Raw genomic sequence first — 17,785 nt, 5'->3', positions numbered from 1 at the left:
TTTTAAAATTTTGAAATTGTAAAATAATGCTCCAACGGTGGGAGATAAATTTATATTTTAAACTGAGTCACCCTGTATACTATATAGATTGTAATGTAAAAACTAGTCTAACGATTAAAGGATGAAATAAATAAAGTATACAAATTCGTTACAAAGGTTCTCTATGTTTAAAAAATTCGATAAATATAAACCATGAATACCAAATATGTCACTACCTAATCTCAGTTATTGCTTAATTCTCTGCAGTCATTACGCTGTTTAAATCGATTAATCTGTCAATTGAAACTACAAAAGAACATTTCTTTTGCTAATTCTTTATCTGCTTCGTTTAATTGGAATAACAATCGTTTTATCAATGTGTAAAGCTCGTCGACAAATGATAAGCAATATAATGTTTGCAAGTGGTTTTATTTTATTTGCTCGACGTTCAAGGTACAGTGCTATCGTAAAATATCGCTTATTCAAATCTTAGGTTATATTTTATTCCAATATATAACCAACCGAAATTGAAATGATACTGGAAATTGGAGAGATAATAGGTCATCTAACCTCAAAAATTACCATTCAATCTCTCTTCGGATAGAACTGCGTGAGCTGGCCGACAAGTTCCTCGGCTAGCTCCCTAGTGCTGGCTGCCAATACCCTGCAAGACAGTCTGTCTACTTCGCCGCCGGCGGGGTCGATTACCACGCCCCCTGCTTCCGTCACTATAAGCTCACCCGCAGCTATATCCCATATGTGAATACCGAATTCGAAATAGGCGTCTGCCCCGCCCAAAGCGACCATCGCCATGTCTAGCGCCGCCGAGCCGAGCGCCCTCAATCTAAAAACGTCAAATTTTTTCACCTGTCAAAGTTTTGACAGCTAGCGCGTGTCCGTACCCGTGAACTTGCGGCATCAGCTTTTCCTGATTCTCCAAAATCACCTTCCGCCTCTCCGGATCCCTGCTGGTGCCAAATTCCATCATTAACAACGCGTCCGACAGTTTATTGACGTTCGAGACGTGTATTTTAACGCCGTTGTAAAATGCGCCCTTACCCCGCCTAGCGGTGAACAATTGATCGAACATCGGGTTGTATATGATACCGATCTGGGGCTTCTTTTCGATAAATAGTGCGATTGATATGCACGAATGGGGAAATGAGTGCACGAAATTCAATGTGCCGTCAACGGGGTCTATTATCCAAGTCGGTGCGTCGGTCAAGTTGCACTGAGCCCCGCTGGAAATGGTTTCCTCTCCTATAAACTGATGATCTGGAAAGTGTTTAGTCAGTGTGTCGATCAGGAGTTTTTCGACTTCTTGGTCAGTTTCCGTTACGAAATCGATGTTGCTCGATTTCGTTTCGATCGTCTTTTCTTGTTTTATGCGGTCGTTTATCAACTGAAACGGAAATTCCAAACAGGTCTCCTTAAAGTTAGGTTAGGATTGGGGTTTACCTTGCCTGCAGTTTTCGTGGCGTCCAAAACGACTTCATAGAATTTGTCTATGTTGTAATTGCTCGAGTCGCCCGGCATTTTATCCATAAATCGTCGATTAACCAATTTCGTACGGCAACCAACGATCTCGCCGATTCCTGTTGCGCTAATCGAATAATCAAATTTTATATTTCCAATGCGCAATCTCACTATTTGTTTTGCAAACATTTAATTTTTAAAAGTGTTAATGAAGTAGCTGATAAAGTTTATTTACAGATTTTAAACGTTAAGTATATTATTCTGACAACCAATAAAAATTCCTAAATTATAACGTTCTTTCAAGTTTTGCGTTGACATGCAGATGTGTTTAAGGAATGCGAAATTCATATATGTATTCTTAATCGCAAACCGTATCATACGCGCAAAATAAAACTACGAAAATGGGCAAATCATTGAAATATATACAAATTAATTTATTAGGAATAAGTGATCGTTCGGTTGCCTGCACATTTGAAGAATATTCGATAAAACGCTCTACTTCTCTTTGTTATTAACCTATCTCTGTTTAATGCGTGTCGGTTTTTATTTCCTTCTCTTTTTGACGCGCCGTGTCGGCCATATTAGGGTGTAGTCGCGACGTCTAAACGATTTTTGGTGGATCATCTTGCATTTTTAAAAAAATTTAAATCCCGTTTTTGACTGAATTAGAAATAAGTTAAAACAATCGATCCAATGTCGGATTGCGATTCAAACGACTGCGTAAACGACTCTTCGTTCGATTGCGAAGGCATTGTCGATAATGGCGACGTGAAAATTAATTCGGAAGAAATTGTCCAATGTATTGATATGTCGGAAGTTTATGCGTTGCAAGGTACGGAAGATCAATTTTTTGCCAAGATAGAAGCGAGCCCCGACACGAAGCGTAAAGGTATTAAGTTTGCTTAATTGGTAATGAATCGAGTACAAAATGATTTCTATAGATACTCAACACTGGTGGAGCACCGAAGAATCTCTAAAACTTATTGAAATTGTGCAGCAATTTAAGGAAGAGCTAGAAAACGCGAGGAATCGGCGTTCTGTGTGGCTTAAAATACACGAAGCCGTCGTCAATCACGGAATTAACGTAGCTTTAGTAGATTGCCAGAATAAGTGGAAGAATTTGATTAGATCATATAAAGAGTGTTGCAAAATCAAAAATCCCGGTCGAATGAAGTTTAAGTATTTCAGTGAAATGAGGGACTACTTCGGCCCGGAAAGTATTGTTTCAATGGACCACGATTATGATGATAATGGAGTCTCCTTGTATAATATAACAAACGGCAATAGTAAGTCTATTGGCTCTTCCCTGGGGTGCAATGCTACTATAACATTTCCGCCCATCTGTTTCACCGACCGCCAATTTATCGAATACACAAAAATGAAAAGGGAGGAATACGCCCGAAGGCAACGAAGACACGACGAAGAGCTGAAAATTAAAAAAGAGCTACTTGAAGTGCAGAAAAAACAATTGGAGGTGTTTAAGAAGAGAGCCATGGCAAATCCACAGAACCGAAACATAAATTTTGGTTAGTTGCAGGTGATGTGTGATTACAACAGACAGGCAAAATTTGATGACATGGTTATGTGCGGTAACGAAGTTGTTTTAGATTTCCCTTGTCGCTGGCCAGACGAAGCCACTTCTAAGTTAATATCAATAATAACAACAAGAAAACACGAATTGGCGGATAAAGATCATAGCAAGAAGCCTGACTTGTGGCGTCAAATTCGACAAGAACTGGTCCAAGACGGCCACGAAGTGACGGTCAAGGAGTGCAAAATGAAATGGCGAAACTTAATCAGAACTTATAACTTGAGGTGCCGTAATCAAAGGCAGAAGGGATTTAAATTTAAGTTTTTTGAAGAAATGCAGTCGTTTTTTGAACAGACTGAACCGCTTGGACTTGATCCCGTTGTATTTCACATATATCCACTAAATTAGGATTAAAAAAAAATACATTTCTTCGTTGAATTTTATATATCCTGTCTTAAAATAAATTCGTTTCTCTCAACTATCGTTTTGTGTGTCACTAGCCAGGGGTAGTTAAAAGAAGAATTTGGCGTCTGTCAGTTTTGGTTTATTAACCTGTGTTCTGCTGGTTCCTATCTGTCATTTGGAAGTTTTTGTTGTATGTGTTGCCGCAATAAATTGTTTCCTTTATGTAGGACTGATAAATTACCGATATCAATACGAAATAGCTTTGGTATGACGTGAGTTTAAGAACAATAACGCACGCGAGAATATAAAGGTTTTCGAAAATTGACTTGATTTCTACCAACAATGAAAATAAGGAATATTATAACCAGCTTCCGAAGTAGAAGAGTTCGGAGACTGACCCAGTCTGACTCTGTGTCCTTTGAAGCGTTTTGTAATGAAAGCCCTTCAGACAGCAGGCGCTCACAAACCAAAGAATCTTCTCTAAATACCTTTGATATCTCTCCAATCAAAGGAAAGGTAAAACTATTCTCTATGTTTGAAAACTACTTTTAAACAATTTGCAGATGCTAAGAAACCCCTTAGTAAATTGTAACATTGTCTGGTTATAGATTTTAATTTAAGCTAGGGACACTAACAATGGCAGCTTTGGTGAATATTAGTTTACTATTTGATAATTGATTTTATTTAATTCAGTCATATATCCCTTCAATAAAAATTAACTATTATATCTTTTTCAATGCATATCATAGGAGAATCAAAGTAGATCATAAATGTCAGAAACAATTAATGCTAAAATTAATTTTAATCTTTATTTAGGGATGTAAAACACGTTCCCAAAAGATTATTGAAACTTATCCATGTGAGATATTCTTGGGTATAAGAATGATAAGCTTTTCCTATTTGTATGTCTAAGTAAAAAAAATATATATTAATATACAATGAATGTATGCCTCTATTAGAAAAAATCCAAGCAAAGTTAACCCTCAAAAATTTTATAACTCGGGGTATTCAGTAGTTATGCAGGGGTGATAGAATTCAGTTTATGTATGGCAACAAGATAGGGGTATCACCATATGATTAATTGACCACCACCAATATAAATATAAGTAATATAATTATTATTATTATTATTATAGAATCTCGGCTACGATAAGTTCGCTAGACAAGAAGAATTCACTACCTCCCGTCCAAGTTTGTCAACAATCCTACTGTTCATTGTATTGTCGGCTGTATTTCTGATCCTTCCAATAATCTACCTATTGAACTGTTTTGATATTATTTACGAACACCAGAATTTGAAGCACAACCCTATTGTGAAAGAAGCAGTAAGTCAATAAACCATTCGTTTTGTACCGCTTGTTTTTTAACTTTTCCGCTTTCGCCTTACACGTAGCTTGGCACTTGTCGCTCTAATACCAACGTTAATTCGTTAGGACCACTATGAACCGGGCTTGGCAGTCCACGATTCGCTGGACTTTGGAGAAAAAAAAATTAAATCGCTACCGAACCCGCCCGCTCCCGATTACGACCAATGCAAGTTGGTCAGCGACGATGTCAGATTGGACTGTTACCCCGAGAACGGGGCAAATGCGGAAGGTGAGTGACAGTCGATACATGGGTATGGTAGGGTTCAAATTTTAAGCGCGACTTGCATCATATCAATTTCATTAAACGCCTTTTTGTTTTTACCAATATTTTCCAAAGAGTGAAGGTTATCTTGTCATTTAACGATGTTACATCCATGAAAAACCCAACTAGTATGATAAAATGTTATATAAAGGGCAGTCAATACTAACTCCTCCTCCTGTTTGCTAATACTAAATAAGCTAATAAATAGTGATAAAATTTACAGCTTACTGCACTGATAAAAAAACCAAGAAACTGCCAGATACAATCAATAAAAAATTGTACAAATTGACATAAATATGTCGCGCTCACCGGACTCGCTTAGAACATGGCGATTCTTGTGATGATTTTATTAAGCTCATTTCTTCTTCTTTTTTAGCGTTTTCTACGTCCACTTTTGAACATATGCCTCTTCAAGTTCCTTCTTCCATTTTCTCCTGCTATAGGCTATTTGTATCCAATTTCGATCTTTGATTAGTTTTAAATCATCCATCCATCTTATTGGTGGTCTTCTCCTAGGTCTACGAGATTCATTTGGTCTCAAAGCCAGGACTGATTTTTGGCATTTGTTAGTTTCTCCCCTGGCAACATGTCCTGCTTATTCCCATTTCAGTCTCAGGGCTTTGTGCACTGCGTAACCAGTGTTCTTTGTCTTATCCATGTATTTGCCCTCTTATCTTTAACAGATATTTCCAGCCATGCCTTTTCCATTTCATGTTGCGTGTCTCTTAGAATCTTCTGTTCTGTGTGATGGTCCATGTTTGTGCTGCAGTATTGGCAAGATGCATTCGTCAAAAATTTTAGTTCTTAAATATAGTTGAATTTATTGCAATTCCCTTACGTTTTTAGCGATTAGAGTTATATCGTCGGCGAATCGTAAGCTATTGAGGCGTTTGTCATTGATGTTTACGCCTTTGTTCAACCAGTTCAGTTTTTTGAATATGTCTTCTAGGACCAAGGTGAAGAGTTTAGGGACAGAGTGTCACATTGTTTAACATCTCTTTCTATATTTACTGGTTTTGTGTGTTCGTTCTGGTTCAGATAGTATATAGCTACAACTGATTCATGGTACTAGGCTAATGTATCTACTGTCAACCCTGCAGTTTCGCAGGGCCGTCAGTACTGCGCTATGTTCCACTGTGTCGAATACTTTTGCACTCGTTGTATTTTTCTATCAGTTAGTAGTTAGTAAGTGGTCTGATGTTAAATAGCTCTTTTTGAGGCTCATTTACACAGCGTAAAACCATTGTCGAATTTTAAATAACTGCTTATTCGAGTATTTAAAAAAGAATTTATTACTCATTTGAAAATCACAAAAATCGCATAATCAGCATTATGCCAAAACCACATCTTTAAAAAAATATATTCCCAAAACTTGTGATTGAAATCTCAAAAGCAACAATAATCGAAAATCCTAATAATTTGTCATTTGACATTTTCTTTTAGTCTGTTCAGTCCATGGGATTGCTATCTCTAGATTTCTTTTTGCGCTAACTATTTGGAGTTCTTATGTAGTTTCGCCACTCGGCGAGAGAGGGCAGCGCATTTCAGATTATACGGTATCAAGAGTGCCTCACATTACAGTACTGTCTTTTTAAATAACGAGTTGAGTTTTAACCATTCTAAGTGCACCTTAAATGGTTAGCCAACCTGAAACAACTGTCTCCATTAACTGTTTTTTCGTGGCTCACAATAAAAAAATCTAGGGTATCTACGACAAATATCCAATATTGGTGAACATTCCAGGGTGCGAAGCTAGAGGATGTTGCTGGATCCCGGCCAAAACCAAACCTAGAAATTTCGAGACAAGTCTAAACGTACCGTACTGCTTTTACCCGCCGAATTACGAGAGCTACAAGTACATCAACGTGACCGAAACCGCGTTCGGTCTCGTCGCTTTTTTGAAAAGAACCTACAGGACCGCGTACCCGGACGACGTGGAAACTCTCAAAATGATCGTCAAATACGAAACGGACGACCGGTTACACGTCAAGGTGCGTTCGGCAAAGGTTCGAAGGTTCAGTAGGTAACTCGATCGATTTTTTAGTTTGTGGATCCCTATAATTTCCGATACGAGCCCGCTTACCCGGAGATGCCGATAGTGGACAGCGCTGCCATCAACTTAAAATACGTCTTCGAGATGGACATTTTTCGGCCCGGTTTCAAGGTCGTCAGGAAAGCGGACAACACCACCGTGTACGTAGTTCTTGAAATTGAAAGGGTCTACCAATATGATTGGCATATTTATAACATTTCATGCAATGAAAATTTGTATTATCGGTGCCAAGGCTCATGCGTCATCGACAAAATGGAGACTTGTGGTTCTATCACCCCATTGGTAGACCCTGTCCAAGAATAAGAAAGATAAAAATACAAAAAAAAATGTAGTGCTCATTTTTTTTACATTTTTATCCTAGTAGTAGTGTAAGTACCAAACTTCTGCGCCCTCCGTGGTACTTGTGATCGCAAGAGTAGATTTCTTTTTGCGCTAATAAAGAATTCGGACTGAGCTTCTCCACTCCGCGAGAGATGCCGGTACAGTTTAGATGTTACGTTTACATTCCCTTCTATGGGGGGGGGGGGGTACCTACGACATGTCAACTTGTTGATTACTTTTCAAGTTTTTTAATTAGGACAGATAAATAAGGCTTCGTCCAAGTGATCTTAATGGATGCAATTATGTCTAAGTATGTGTGCGTTTTGCGAAAAAACATTTGCTTCTTTGTACCCGATGTGGGTTTTGACGTCTTTCTGGCTGCCCCAAATTAGGGTGAAAAAAAAAAAATGGTGGACGTTTTAATTTTTTTTCTTCGAAAGTTTTGGTTTTATATGTCCAAAAATCAAAGAAAAATTACTTGTTCGTAAAAAAAAACGATGATCTATTCTCTATGGTGTGGCTTTTATGTTGCCTTATAGTTTCGACTCGAACAATTTTTTGAACTTCATCTACGCGAAACAGTTTTTGCAAATAAGCGCGAAACTGCCGTCGAAAAATATTTATGGCTTGGGCGAGCACACTTCGAACCTGCTGCTTTCCACCCGGTGGACCCGGTACACCCTGTTTAACCACGACAACCCGCCGACGGTTGACGTAAGTGATTTCGCCACGTTTGTTTATGCATTGTTTTTCGAGCAACACTTTTCAGACGAATCTGTACGGCACCCACCCGTTTTACCTGGTAATGGAGAATACCAGTAAGAGTCACGGCGTTTTTCTCTTCAATAGCAACGCGATGGGTAAGTAATGAAGTGTGAAACGAATTATAGACATCCAAGCCAATCACTAGGCAATAGAAGGGGTCGACCAACATAAACAAAGACTTTACACCTTCCCTGTGGAAATTAAATAGCATCCATTCAAATCCAGACCTCCGGTTTTTACATAACATGTGAATTGAGCAAATTAACAGCAATATATAAGAATCAGAGACAACCAAACAAAGTTGTCCATGTTTTCTTCGAAATTAAATGATAAGTAAATATCTGGTATTGTATGAACGCTCTTGGATTATTTCTAGTACTATTTTGAGAATTGAATAGGTAGTAAAAAGAGGAGGGCATAAAAATAATTTCAGCTAATGTTGCGTCTAAATATAGCCATTAACCCAAGCTTACAGCAGTGATCCTGAGAATAATATACTTTGACCTACTATCACTTTTAGTGATATTAATCAATATTTTTTTCGCGCTAATATGCATGCACAATGTACTTGCTAAAGTTGCTAAACTTCAAATTTAATTCTTTCATTGTACGAACTCTGGAAATTAAATTTAAGTGATACGGTTATGCTTTAGACGTTATCCTTCAACCCGCGCCTGCGGTAACCTTCAGAACGATCGGCGGTGTTTTGGATTTTTACTTCTTCATGGGACCGACGCCGGCGGACGTCGTCGCCCAATACGCGACCCTGGTGGGTAAGCCCTACATGCCGCCCTATTGGGCGTTGGGCTTTCACCTCTGCAGGTTCGGTTACAAAACGCTTGATCGCACCAAGGAGGTTATGGAGAGGAACATCAACGCCGGCATCCCGTTGGTAAGTGCCTAGCCGCGAGCAGTGAGGCGGCAATTCCTGCGTTTGTTTTGAGAATCTTTCTTGACGGGTCCATCCTATTGCATACGAGTTGTTTGGAATATCGTCTATAATAATTGTTGTGTGTAGCCCCCTAACTCCTTCGTTGGTTATTTTTTTTCCATTCCTTTGTTCTTAGGATTTTCTCCATACTTTCCATAATTACCCATACTTCTGATCCATATGTTATGACGCTCTAACTATTGTGATTGATTGCTTTTGTCCCAAAGGATTCCGTTTGCTTTCCTGCTGAGCGCATTTCTGTCTCTAATTTTCTTTTCCAATCTATCATCTTGTGTTGTACTCCTAGATATTTCCAGGTGCTCCGTCCTTTTATGAAACCATTTTGTCTCTGGGTTATCAAGTCTTTAACTTGGATAATAAGCTGATATAGACAAAGGCTTATCCAGACATCCGGGGAAGTGTTGGTTGCTAGAGCAAACTTTAAAAACAATGCATGCCCTGTGCGAAACAGCATATATGTGCGATATTTTGATCTATTCATATAAATCTGGCAACCTCGCAGGACACCCAGTGGAACGACCTGGACTACATGAACAACAGCAACGGCTTTACGTACGACGGGCAAAATTTCGCGGGGTTGCCGCATTTCGTCGACGAACTTCACGCCCGCGGAATGCACTATACTATTCTCATTGACCCGGGCGTGAGCGGTAGCGAGGCGGCGGGCTCGTACCCACCCTACGACGAAGGTGTTAAAATGGACATCTTCGTGAAAAACAGCACGGGACAGATATTCGTCGGCAAAGTGTGGAACACGCGGTCCACGGTGTGGCCGGACTTTACGCACCCGAACACGGTCGACTATTGGACGCTCCTGATCAAGGACTTTCACAAGCAGGTGCCGTTCGACGGCGCCTGGATCGACATGAACGAGCCTTCGAACTTTCTGAACGGGGCGGTGACCGGGTGTCCCAAGTCCACCCTCGAGAGTCCGCCGTACGTACCGGCCGTCGACGGCGGCGCGTTGAACTACAAAACGATGTGCATGAGCGCGAAGCACTACGCGGGCCTGCACTACGACGTCCACAACTTGTTCGGGTACACCGAGGCCATTATTACCCACTTGTGAGTCTTTTTTTTAGTCTATTTATCTGTTTATTTTCGTCAAATTTTCCAGTTCTTTATGTTCTTTATGCGCGCACACACACACGCGCGCGCACACACACGCACGCGCGCACACACACACGCGCGCACACACACACGCGCGCACACACACACGCGCGCACACACACACGCGCGCACACACACACGCGCGCCCACACACACGCGCGCCCACACACACGCGCGCCCACACACACGCGCGCCCACACACACGCGCGCCCACACACACGCGCGCCCACACACACGCGCGCCCACACACACGCGCGCCCACACACACGCGCGCCCACACACACGCGCGCCCACACACACGCGCGCCCACACACACGCGCGCCCACACACACGCGCGCCCACACACACGCGCGCCCACACACACGCGCGCCCACACACACGCGCGCCCACACACACGCGCGCCCACACACACGCGCGCCCACACACACGCGCGCCCACACACACGCGCGCCCACACACACGCGCGCCCACACACACGCGCGCCCACACACACGCGCGCCCACACACACGCGCGCCCACACACACGCGCGCCCACACACACGCGCGCCCACACACACGCGCGCCCACACACACGCGCGCCCACACACACGCGCGCCCACACACACGCGCGCCCACACACACGCGCGCCCACACACACGCGCGCCCACACACACGCGCGCCCACACACACGCGCGCCCACACACACGCGCGCCCACACACACGCGCGCCCACACACACGCGCGCCCACACACACGCGCGCCCACACACACGCGCGCCCACACACACGCGCGCCCACACACACGCGCGCCCACACACACGCGCGCCCACACACACGCGCGCCCACACACACGCGCGCCCACACACACGCGCGCCCACACACACGCGCGCCCACACACACGCGCGCCCACACACACGCGCGCCCACACACACGCGCGCCCACACACACGCGCGCCCACACACACGCGCGCCCACACACACGCGCGCCCACACACACGCGCGCCCACACACACGCGCGCCCACACACACGCGCGCCCACACACACGCGCGCCCACACACACGCGCGCCCACACACACGCGCGCCCACACACACGCGCGCCCACACACACGCGCGCCCACACACACGCGCGCCCACACACACGCGCGCCCACACACACGCGCGCCCACACACACGCGCGCCCACACACACGCGCGCCCACACACACGCGCGCCCACACACACGCGCGCCCACACACACGCGCGCCCACACACACGCGCGCCCACACACACGCGCGCCCACACACACGCGCGCCCACACACACGCGCGCCCACACACACGCGCGCCCACACACACGCGCGCCCACACACACGCGCGCCCACACACACGCGCGCCCACACACACGCGCGCCCACACACACGCGCGCCCACACACACGCGCGCCCACACACACGCGCGCCCACACACACGCGCGCCCACACACACGCGCGCCCACACACACGCGCGCACACACACACACACACACACACACACACACACACACACACACACACACACACACACACACACACACACACACACACACACACACACACACACACACACACACACACACACACACACACACACACACACACACACACACACACACACACACACACACACACACACACACACACACACACACACACACACACACACACACACACACACACACACACACACACACACACACACACACACACACACACACACACACACACACACACACACACACACACACACACACACACACACACACACGTGAAACAAATCTGCTATAATCGACGAAGCCAGGCTTTATAAAATTAAATATTTTTTGAGCAAACCTACAATTCATCACATCAATTATCACATATCACATATATGTCACATGCGTTTCGCCCACTCGCGGACATCATCAGACATACAAAAGCGTCAACTTAGCGAGTTTTGTATGTGTGATGAAGCCCGCGTGGGCGAAACACAATATTTGACAGTTTGACATAATGGTCTAAAAAGCGTTCTTTGGTTGTGGTTTTACCAAATTCAGCGCGATGGCCGAGGTGAGGGGCAAGCGACCATTGATCATATCGCGGTCGACGTTCTCGGGACACGGACACTACGCCGGTCATTGGAGCGGCGACGTCTACTCGACGTGGGTCGCGATGCGTCAGAGCGTACCACGTGAGTGTCACGTGACGCCAACTCTTAGCGTTTTCGGTAGCCGGGGTTCGTTTCAGATCTGCTTAGCTTCAGTTTGTTCGGTGTCCCGTTGATGGGCGCGGACATTTGCGGCTTCAACGGCAACACCACCGAGTCCCTGTGCAACAGGTGGCACCAGCTGGGCGCTTTCTATCCATTCTCGAGGAACCACAACACCGATGACGGAATCGTGAGTAGTCTAATCAAAACTAAATCTAACTTGCGAAAACTTCTTTTGGGGGGGCCTCATTTAGGTAGAAATGAATATCGACTTCTTGCGGGAATTTTACATGACTAACTTTCTGATATCAATATTTAGAGGCTAGTTATTAAAAAAAGTATAAATAAAGTATTCTTCTCAATAACAGTGAGAAACAATGATTGTAGAAATTGTATCACCCCAGAAACAATGATTGTAGAAATTGTATCACCCCTTGTACCAACTTTGAATTACGTTTGTTGCGTCATCAGCGCTAAGCACTTGCCTGGCCTAGCAATGTAGGATCTCGTTGCCAAAGCACGATATTGTATCACTTTTTCGACCAATCTTTCGTGACGATTGTTGTGTCATTAGGCTTAGCGCCGCCCTAGCGTAACAACGCACGGTCTCATCCCTTCTCGCTTTTTCTGTGTCGTTTCATCAAGATCAATAAAAGACATTGACATTCACGTGACTTGGTGACAAATACGGAATTATCAAAATTTCTGTTGGTAATCTGTGCCTGAAACGTCAGTAGAACTTACCGAAGAGTCTTTCTCAAGCTAAGTCATTTAACTAAACTTCTATTAATTGTGTAATGAATCTATAATGTGGATTTTTTTTAAGAATCGCTAATTCCTCGATGATTACTTTTTATTTTTAACTGTCAAAATATTTACATAATGTTCGGTTATTAATCCCAATTTCCATTCATATAACTTTAAATCGGCTCTTTCCGCGATTGCATTTCACTGGGGAGTTGAAAATGATTAAAGTGTGGTACAAAACTATTGGCGGATGTGGCGCCCTCTAGAAGACAAGGCGATAAAAGTACAAAATTAGTTCGGCGTGATCGAAAGGTACACCCTGTACATCCGTCATCATCTTATGGCCTATTCCTTTTCTGGCAATTATCACAGGGCTAAAAGAAGATAGGTCGATAGCGTCGTGGGCCAAATTTCTCTTCCCACTTTTACAATGAGTCCAGTTCTCGGTCTAGGTGGAGCGCCAATCGTATACAAATCAGTAAAGCGAAGATAGTGGATATCAATTGCTAATGTTTAAAAATGAGTTCTAACAAAGTGCATTTGAATAGATAGATCTTGCCTTTGTGTAATTTAGGTAGAACTCGGTTATATAGAATAATTTGTGCCCCTATAGATCAATTTTAAAAATTACGATGTCTCGTTCCGGTAATCTTATGTTACTTTCTGGGGAGGGGAGTTGTTTGCTTTTAATTTGTAGCATTACAAGAATGCCGTTTTGTGCAGGACCAAGACCCGGTGGCGATGGGCGAAACGGTCGTAGACTCCACCAGACAAGCCCTTACCGTACGTTACTCGCTCCTCCCTTATTTGTACACCCTATTTTATAACGCTCACACATCAGGCGATACCGTGGCCAGGCCTCTCTTCTTCGAGTGAGTGACAATCTTGACAATGGAGGTGGCTTTTTGAGGGGTTAACGTCCTAAATGTTGTAGATTTCCACAAGACAACAAAACCTACGGCATCGACACGCAGTTCCTTTGGGGTCCCGCGCTCATGATCGCTCCCGTATTAGAGGTAAACGGAGGATCGAGTTGGGGGCGTTGTGTTCTAACTCGATGACTATTTTGAAGGACGACGCTACATCGGTGTCCGTTTACTTGCCGGAGGCCACGTGGTACGACTTTTACACAAAATCGGCCATCAGTAGTAAGGGCGATTACTACAACTTGTCCGCCCCCGCTACTACGATCCCGGTACTTGTCAGAGGCGGCTACGTTTTACCGCAGCAGGGCGTCAAACAGACCACCACGGCTTCTAGGTTGACTAATGTGGAACTGCTGGTGGCACTGGACGAGGAGGGTCAGGCCTACGGGGAGTTGTTTTGGGACGACGGCGACTCTTTGAGTAAGTTGTCTTTAAACGAGTACGGGTGCAGTACGTTGGGTTATACGGGGTGGTTTAAAATTCAAGATGGAGATTTTAAGGACATATCGGATTTTTATCAATTACTCAAAAACCGTTTAGCTGATTTTGGTAAAGCTTGGTATGCTTATTTATCGCTACAAGAGCCTTTTATTTTTTGTAATTAAAATAAAATTATTGTTTTCAGTGACGTCCGTCTAGTGGAAGATTTAATCTTTTTTTAGATCAAGTAATAAAAAATGAAATTTTTTTGTTTCTTCCGTTTTTTTTTTGCGTCTAGCTTCGTCTTCAAGGCGAAAAATATTTTATTAATTATTGGAACATTGGCACAAATTTTAGCTTTAACGATTTTATGCTTGACCGGATGAGCTATTTAATAAGTCAAATTAAAAAAAATTTAGATACCATAGAAGAGCAGCATTATTCTCTGATCAAGTTCGGTTTGGAAAACGACGTTCTGCGCAGCGAAATTTTGCAGTACGCGCAGGGCCCACCAAATTTGGGACTGGTGACGGTTTTAGGGCTGCGACGGTCGGTCTCTGAGGTCGTGGTTAACAATGTGACCCACCCGTTTCGATTTGATACCGTCCACAAGGTAAGCGGAAACTAACGGTCCGTTGATTGATACCGATAAGAGATTTGTTTTAGTATCTGGTCATTGACGATTTGGACGTTTCTCTCGAGAGTCCGCTAGCAGTATCGTGGAAGTAAAATACAATTTTTTTTTTTGCGCCCTACGTTACCCAAAGATTTAGGTTAGGAAACATTCCCGATGTTTGTCGTTCTGGTTTCTAATGCTTGAACGCGTGACTATCGGAAAACGGATACTTCTGGTGTCGTGGTCTTGTATTCCCTCCCTTGTATTCCGTAAGTTGCATGATAACTCCCTGATAAAATTACTCCGCCAGTTGACCTTACAATGAGATGTCCCAAATGTCCTGTGATATTTTTTAAACCTCCGATGATTTCAGGGTGTTGACTGTGTAAACGTTAGTTTTGCAAACCGATAGGTAAGTGTCACTTTCAATGTTCAATGTTCAACGTTATTTTGTGCCGGGTGGTCAGTTTATTATGAGATGCCTTCGTATCGCAGAACAAGGTTTGTGTATTTTCCCGTAACAACAAATTTGTTTTAAATAGAACAGCCTATATATTAACGCATTTTCGAATCCCTCGGAAAATTCTCGGTGTATTTCATATATAATATCGATAATTTCGATTTCTCCGACTGAAAGTGTTTGGATATATTATTTATTTATTTACGGTTTAACCATATTGCAAAATTTTTAAAGGCAGAGATAAATGCAGCAGTATAATAGCTAGCAAACAGGAATAAAATGCAATAATAAAAATAAATATAATTACCCATATAGATATTGATATGCGCCTTTAAAAATACTTTCTGAACGGTTTTGATGTTATCTATATAGCAGGTATGGAGACCATACCACAGTAGAGCGAACCAAAGGGATTTAGAGGAGTCTAAAGCAATGTGAAGTAAGTTGGCCTCTATTGCATACAACAAATCCAAAGATTCGCATAAACCTGTTTACCAATTCCGCAAAATGTGTCACAAAAACTTGTTTTAGAATCCAAGAAAACACCTAAGTCTTTAATGTAGTGGCGGCCTCGATCTCGACTACATCAGTGCTATATTGGTTGTAAACCATACTCAACGAACGACTAAAACTAATACTACAGCATTTTTTTACATTGAACGCGAGACTATTAATCTTAGACCATATGCAAACAACTACACTAGCTATATCATTTATAAACAAGTTAAAAAAGATGGGTACAGTGTAAGCAATCAATTCACTGTATCAGTCCAGCCGCAAGGCCGATAGCACTTAGCTTAGAGACAAGATCCACATGACCTACACGGTCAAAGACGTTCGAAAAATCAGTGAAAACACAACCCACTTGATCAAGCCTCTCAAAGACGTTCAATAAAAATTGCTGGTAGGTGAGTAAATTTGTTACGGTAAATCTACTGATTGATCTATCTAAAAGTTCTGAGATCCATCCATCCATCCAATAAAAAACAGTCCACCCGGCGTGTTCTAAGTAATCTTAACATCATGGTCAATTTGTTTAGTAAGAATAACCGACAAAATACAAAAAGCATTTTCCTATGAAAAAATTTCTAAGCGTTGACCATCCGCAATATTAGTGATCGTTGTTGCCAAATTTAAACATAGCCGTTAGAAGTTAAAGGTTGTTTTATATATTGTATGTATTTTATCGCCGCACGTATTTTTGTAGCCCGCGCACAAAAGCAATGTTGCCGCTTTGGCAGATACCCCCGCCCCGCCCTCTGCGCGTGTGTACTTACTTTCCAGCGTTACCAAAAAGTGATAATTATTCGTAACGTTCCTCTCTCTCTCCGAGGCCGTGTTAAATAAAAACAAATTACGCAACAATTATAATTCGTTTTATTTGAAATCGCCCGGTATTACAATTTTCTTTTTCGACTGCGCGTCGTGATAAGGAACACTCTAGAAAGAACGTATGGCACAAAATCGTAACGAATTCGCTTTGGTATGTGTGATGGCACCTAAAATCCTAAGTCAAAAACTAACAAAATACAATAGAGAAACAATATTCTGTGTAACGCAAACGTAATGGTAATATTCTTTGGTAATTGACCGTCGAAAGGAAAACTACATCTATACACACGACATCGATATACACTAAAATCGTATAAAGAAGCTTTGGTTTACAAAATGGATATCGTGGCAAGAATATTAAGCTACCCACCAAAATTTCACTATCCTCCCCAAGAAAGTGGCATTTGCATTTGCCAGTGCCGTGGGAAATATCAAATTCTAAAAAATGTATTCGACAAGGTTGAGGTGAACTACTTACTATACCGAATTTAGTCGTAATAATTAGTACTTTAGATCCTATGGCAAGCTTTTAAAAAAATGTTAGACGCTTTGTACCGTTTGTGTGTGTGAGACAAGTGTCAGTCTGTCAGTTCCAGCTTGGTTCTTATAACAAAAGGGTTTTGAAGAAATGTCTTCTATCGTGTGAGACCATCAGTCCAACAAGAATTTGCGAAAGCTGAAGGGGTTGTTTCAATGGACACCTCGTTTTTTTATAACAGTTTTGTCCCCTTGATATTTCTCACAATGTGAAGTTGAAGTTGACCTGTCGCAGGCCGCAAAGAAGTCTAGTTATCAAAAACTATACTAAGTCGCCAGCGACAATTCACTATTTGAAAACTCTCCTCTCTTGCCGTCAACGATAGGTCAATGTCAATTAAATGGGTTAATA

At 42.7% G+C, this 17,785-nt stretch overlaps 2 protein-coding genes across 4 annotated transcripts; one reads left to right on the top strand and one right to left on the bottom strand.

Annotated features, from left to right (window-relative positions):
* Positions 1-373: 373 nt before the first annotated feature.
* LOC132707372 (inositol monophosphatase 1) lies at positions 374-1,771 on the bottom strand. The gene is made up of 3 exons (XM_060679205.1): positions 1,438-1,771; positions 882-1,381; positions 374-823 (listed from the first exon to the last, which is right to left on the bottom strand). Exons 1-3 carry the CDS (start codon positions 1,642-1,644, stop codon positions 565-567), a joined length of 966 nt encoding a protein of 321 aa, XP_060535188.1. The 5' UTR covers positions 1,645-1,771; the 3' UTR covers positions 374-564.
* A 241-nt stretch (positions 1,772-2,012) lies between these two features.
* LOC132707366 (lysosomal alpha-glucosidase-like) lies at positions 2,013-17,774 on the top strand. 3 transcript variants are annotated; one of them, XM_060679196.1, is made up of 18 exons: positions 2,014-2,344; positions 2,397-2,981; positions 3,063-3,907; positions 4,528-4,716; positions 4,825-4,987; positions 6,764-7,011; positions 7,065-7,213; positions 7,934-8,108; positions 8,164-8,254; positions 8,813-9,051; positions 9,614-10,176; positions 12,244-12,377; positions 12,434-12,585; positions 13,866-14,014; positions 14,077-14,158; positions 14,215-14,488; positions 14,908-15,101; positions 15,155-17,774. In XM_060679196.1, exons 3-18 carry the CDS (start codon positions 3,734-3,736, stop codon positions 15,215-15,217), a joined length of 3,039 nt encoding a protein of 1,012 aa, XP_060535179.1. In that variant the 5' UTR covers positions 2,014-2,344; positions 2,397-2,981; positions 3,063-3,733; the 3' UTR covers positions 15,218-17,774. The 3 variants fall into 3 exon arrangements, with proteins under 3 accessions (XP_060535181.1, XP_060535179.1, XP_060535180.1); XM_060679197.1 differs by having other exon boundaries at positions 2,397-2,992; XM_060679198.1 differs by lacking the exons at positions 14,908-15,101; positions 15,155-17,774 and having other exon boundaries at positions 2,013-2,344; positions 13,866-13,925; positions 13,984-14,014; positions 14,215-14,354.
* Positions 17,775-17,785: the final 11 nt, after the last annotated feature.

This window comes from Cylas formicarius, unplaced genomic scaffold (genome assembly GCF_029955315.1).
Source record: "Cylas formicarius isolate icCylForm1 unplaced genomic scaffold, icCylForm1.1 PGA_scaffold_9__14_contigs__length_23061073, whole genome shotgun sequence".
In the NCBI taxonomy this organism is placed as follows: Eukaryota; Metazoa; Arthropoda; class Insecta; order Coleoptera; family Brentidae; genus Cylas; species Cylas formicarius.
Note: the sequence above shows the minus strand (reverse complement) of the source record. Positions and strands in the feature narration are given on the sequence as shown.

What these genes read in the sequence shown, in the direction of transcription:
- LOC132707372 (XM_060679205.1), bottom strand. Translation starts at nt 1,644, where the DNA reads ATGTTTGCAAAACAAATAGTGAGATTGCGCATTGGAAATATAAAATTT. An exon ending in CCACGAAAACTGCAGGCAAG is followed by an intron (nt 1,382 to 1,437) that starts GTAAACCCCAAT and finishes TTTCCGTTTCAG; the next exon opens with TTGATAAACGACCGCATAAA. An exon ending in CTGATGCCGCAAGTTCACGG is followed by an intron (nt 824 to 881) that starts GTACGGACACGC and finishes TGACGTTTTTAG; the next exon opens with ATTGAGGGCGCTCGGCTCGG.
- LOC132707366 (XM_060679196.1), top strand. Translation starts at nt 3,734, where the DNA reads ATGAAAATAAGGAATATTATAACCAGCTTCCGAAGTAGAAGAGTTCGG. An exon ending in ACGACCGGTTACACGTCAAG is followed by an intron (nt 7,012 to 7,064) that starts GTGCGTTCGGCA and finishes TCGATTTTTTAG; the next exon opens with TTTGTGGATCCCTATAATTT. An exon ending in TGATCGCTCCCGTATTAGAG is followed by an intron (nt 14,159 to 14,214) that starts GTAAACGGAGGA and finishes ACTATTTTGAAG; the next exon opens with GACGACGCTACATCGGTGTC.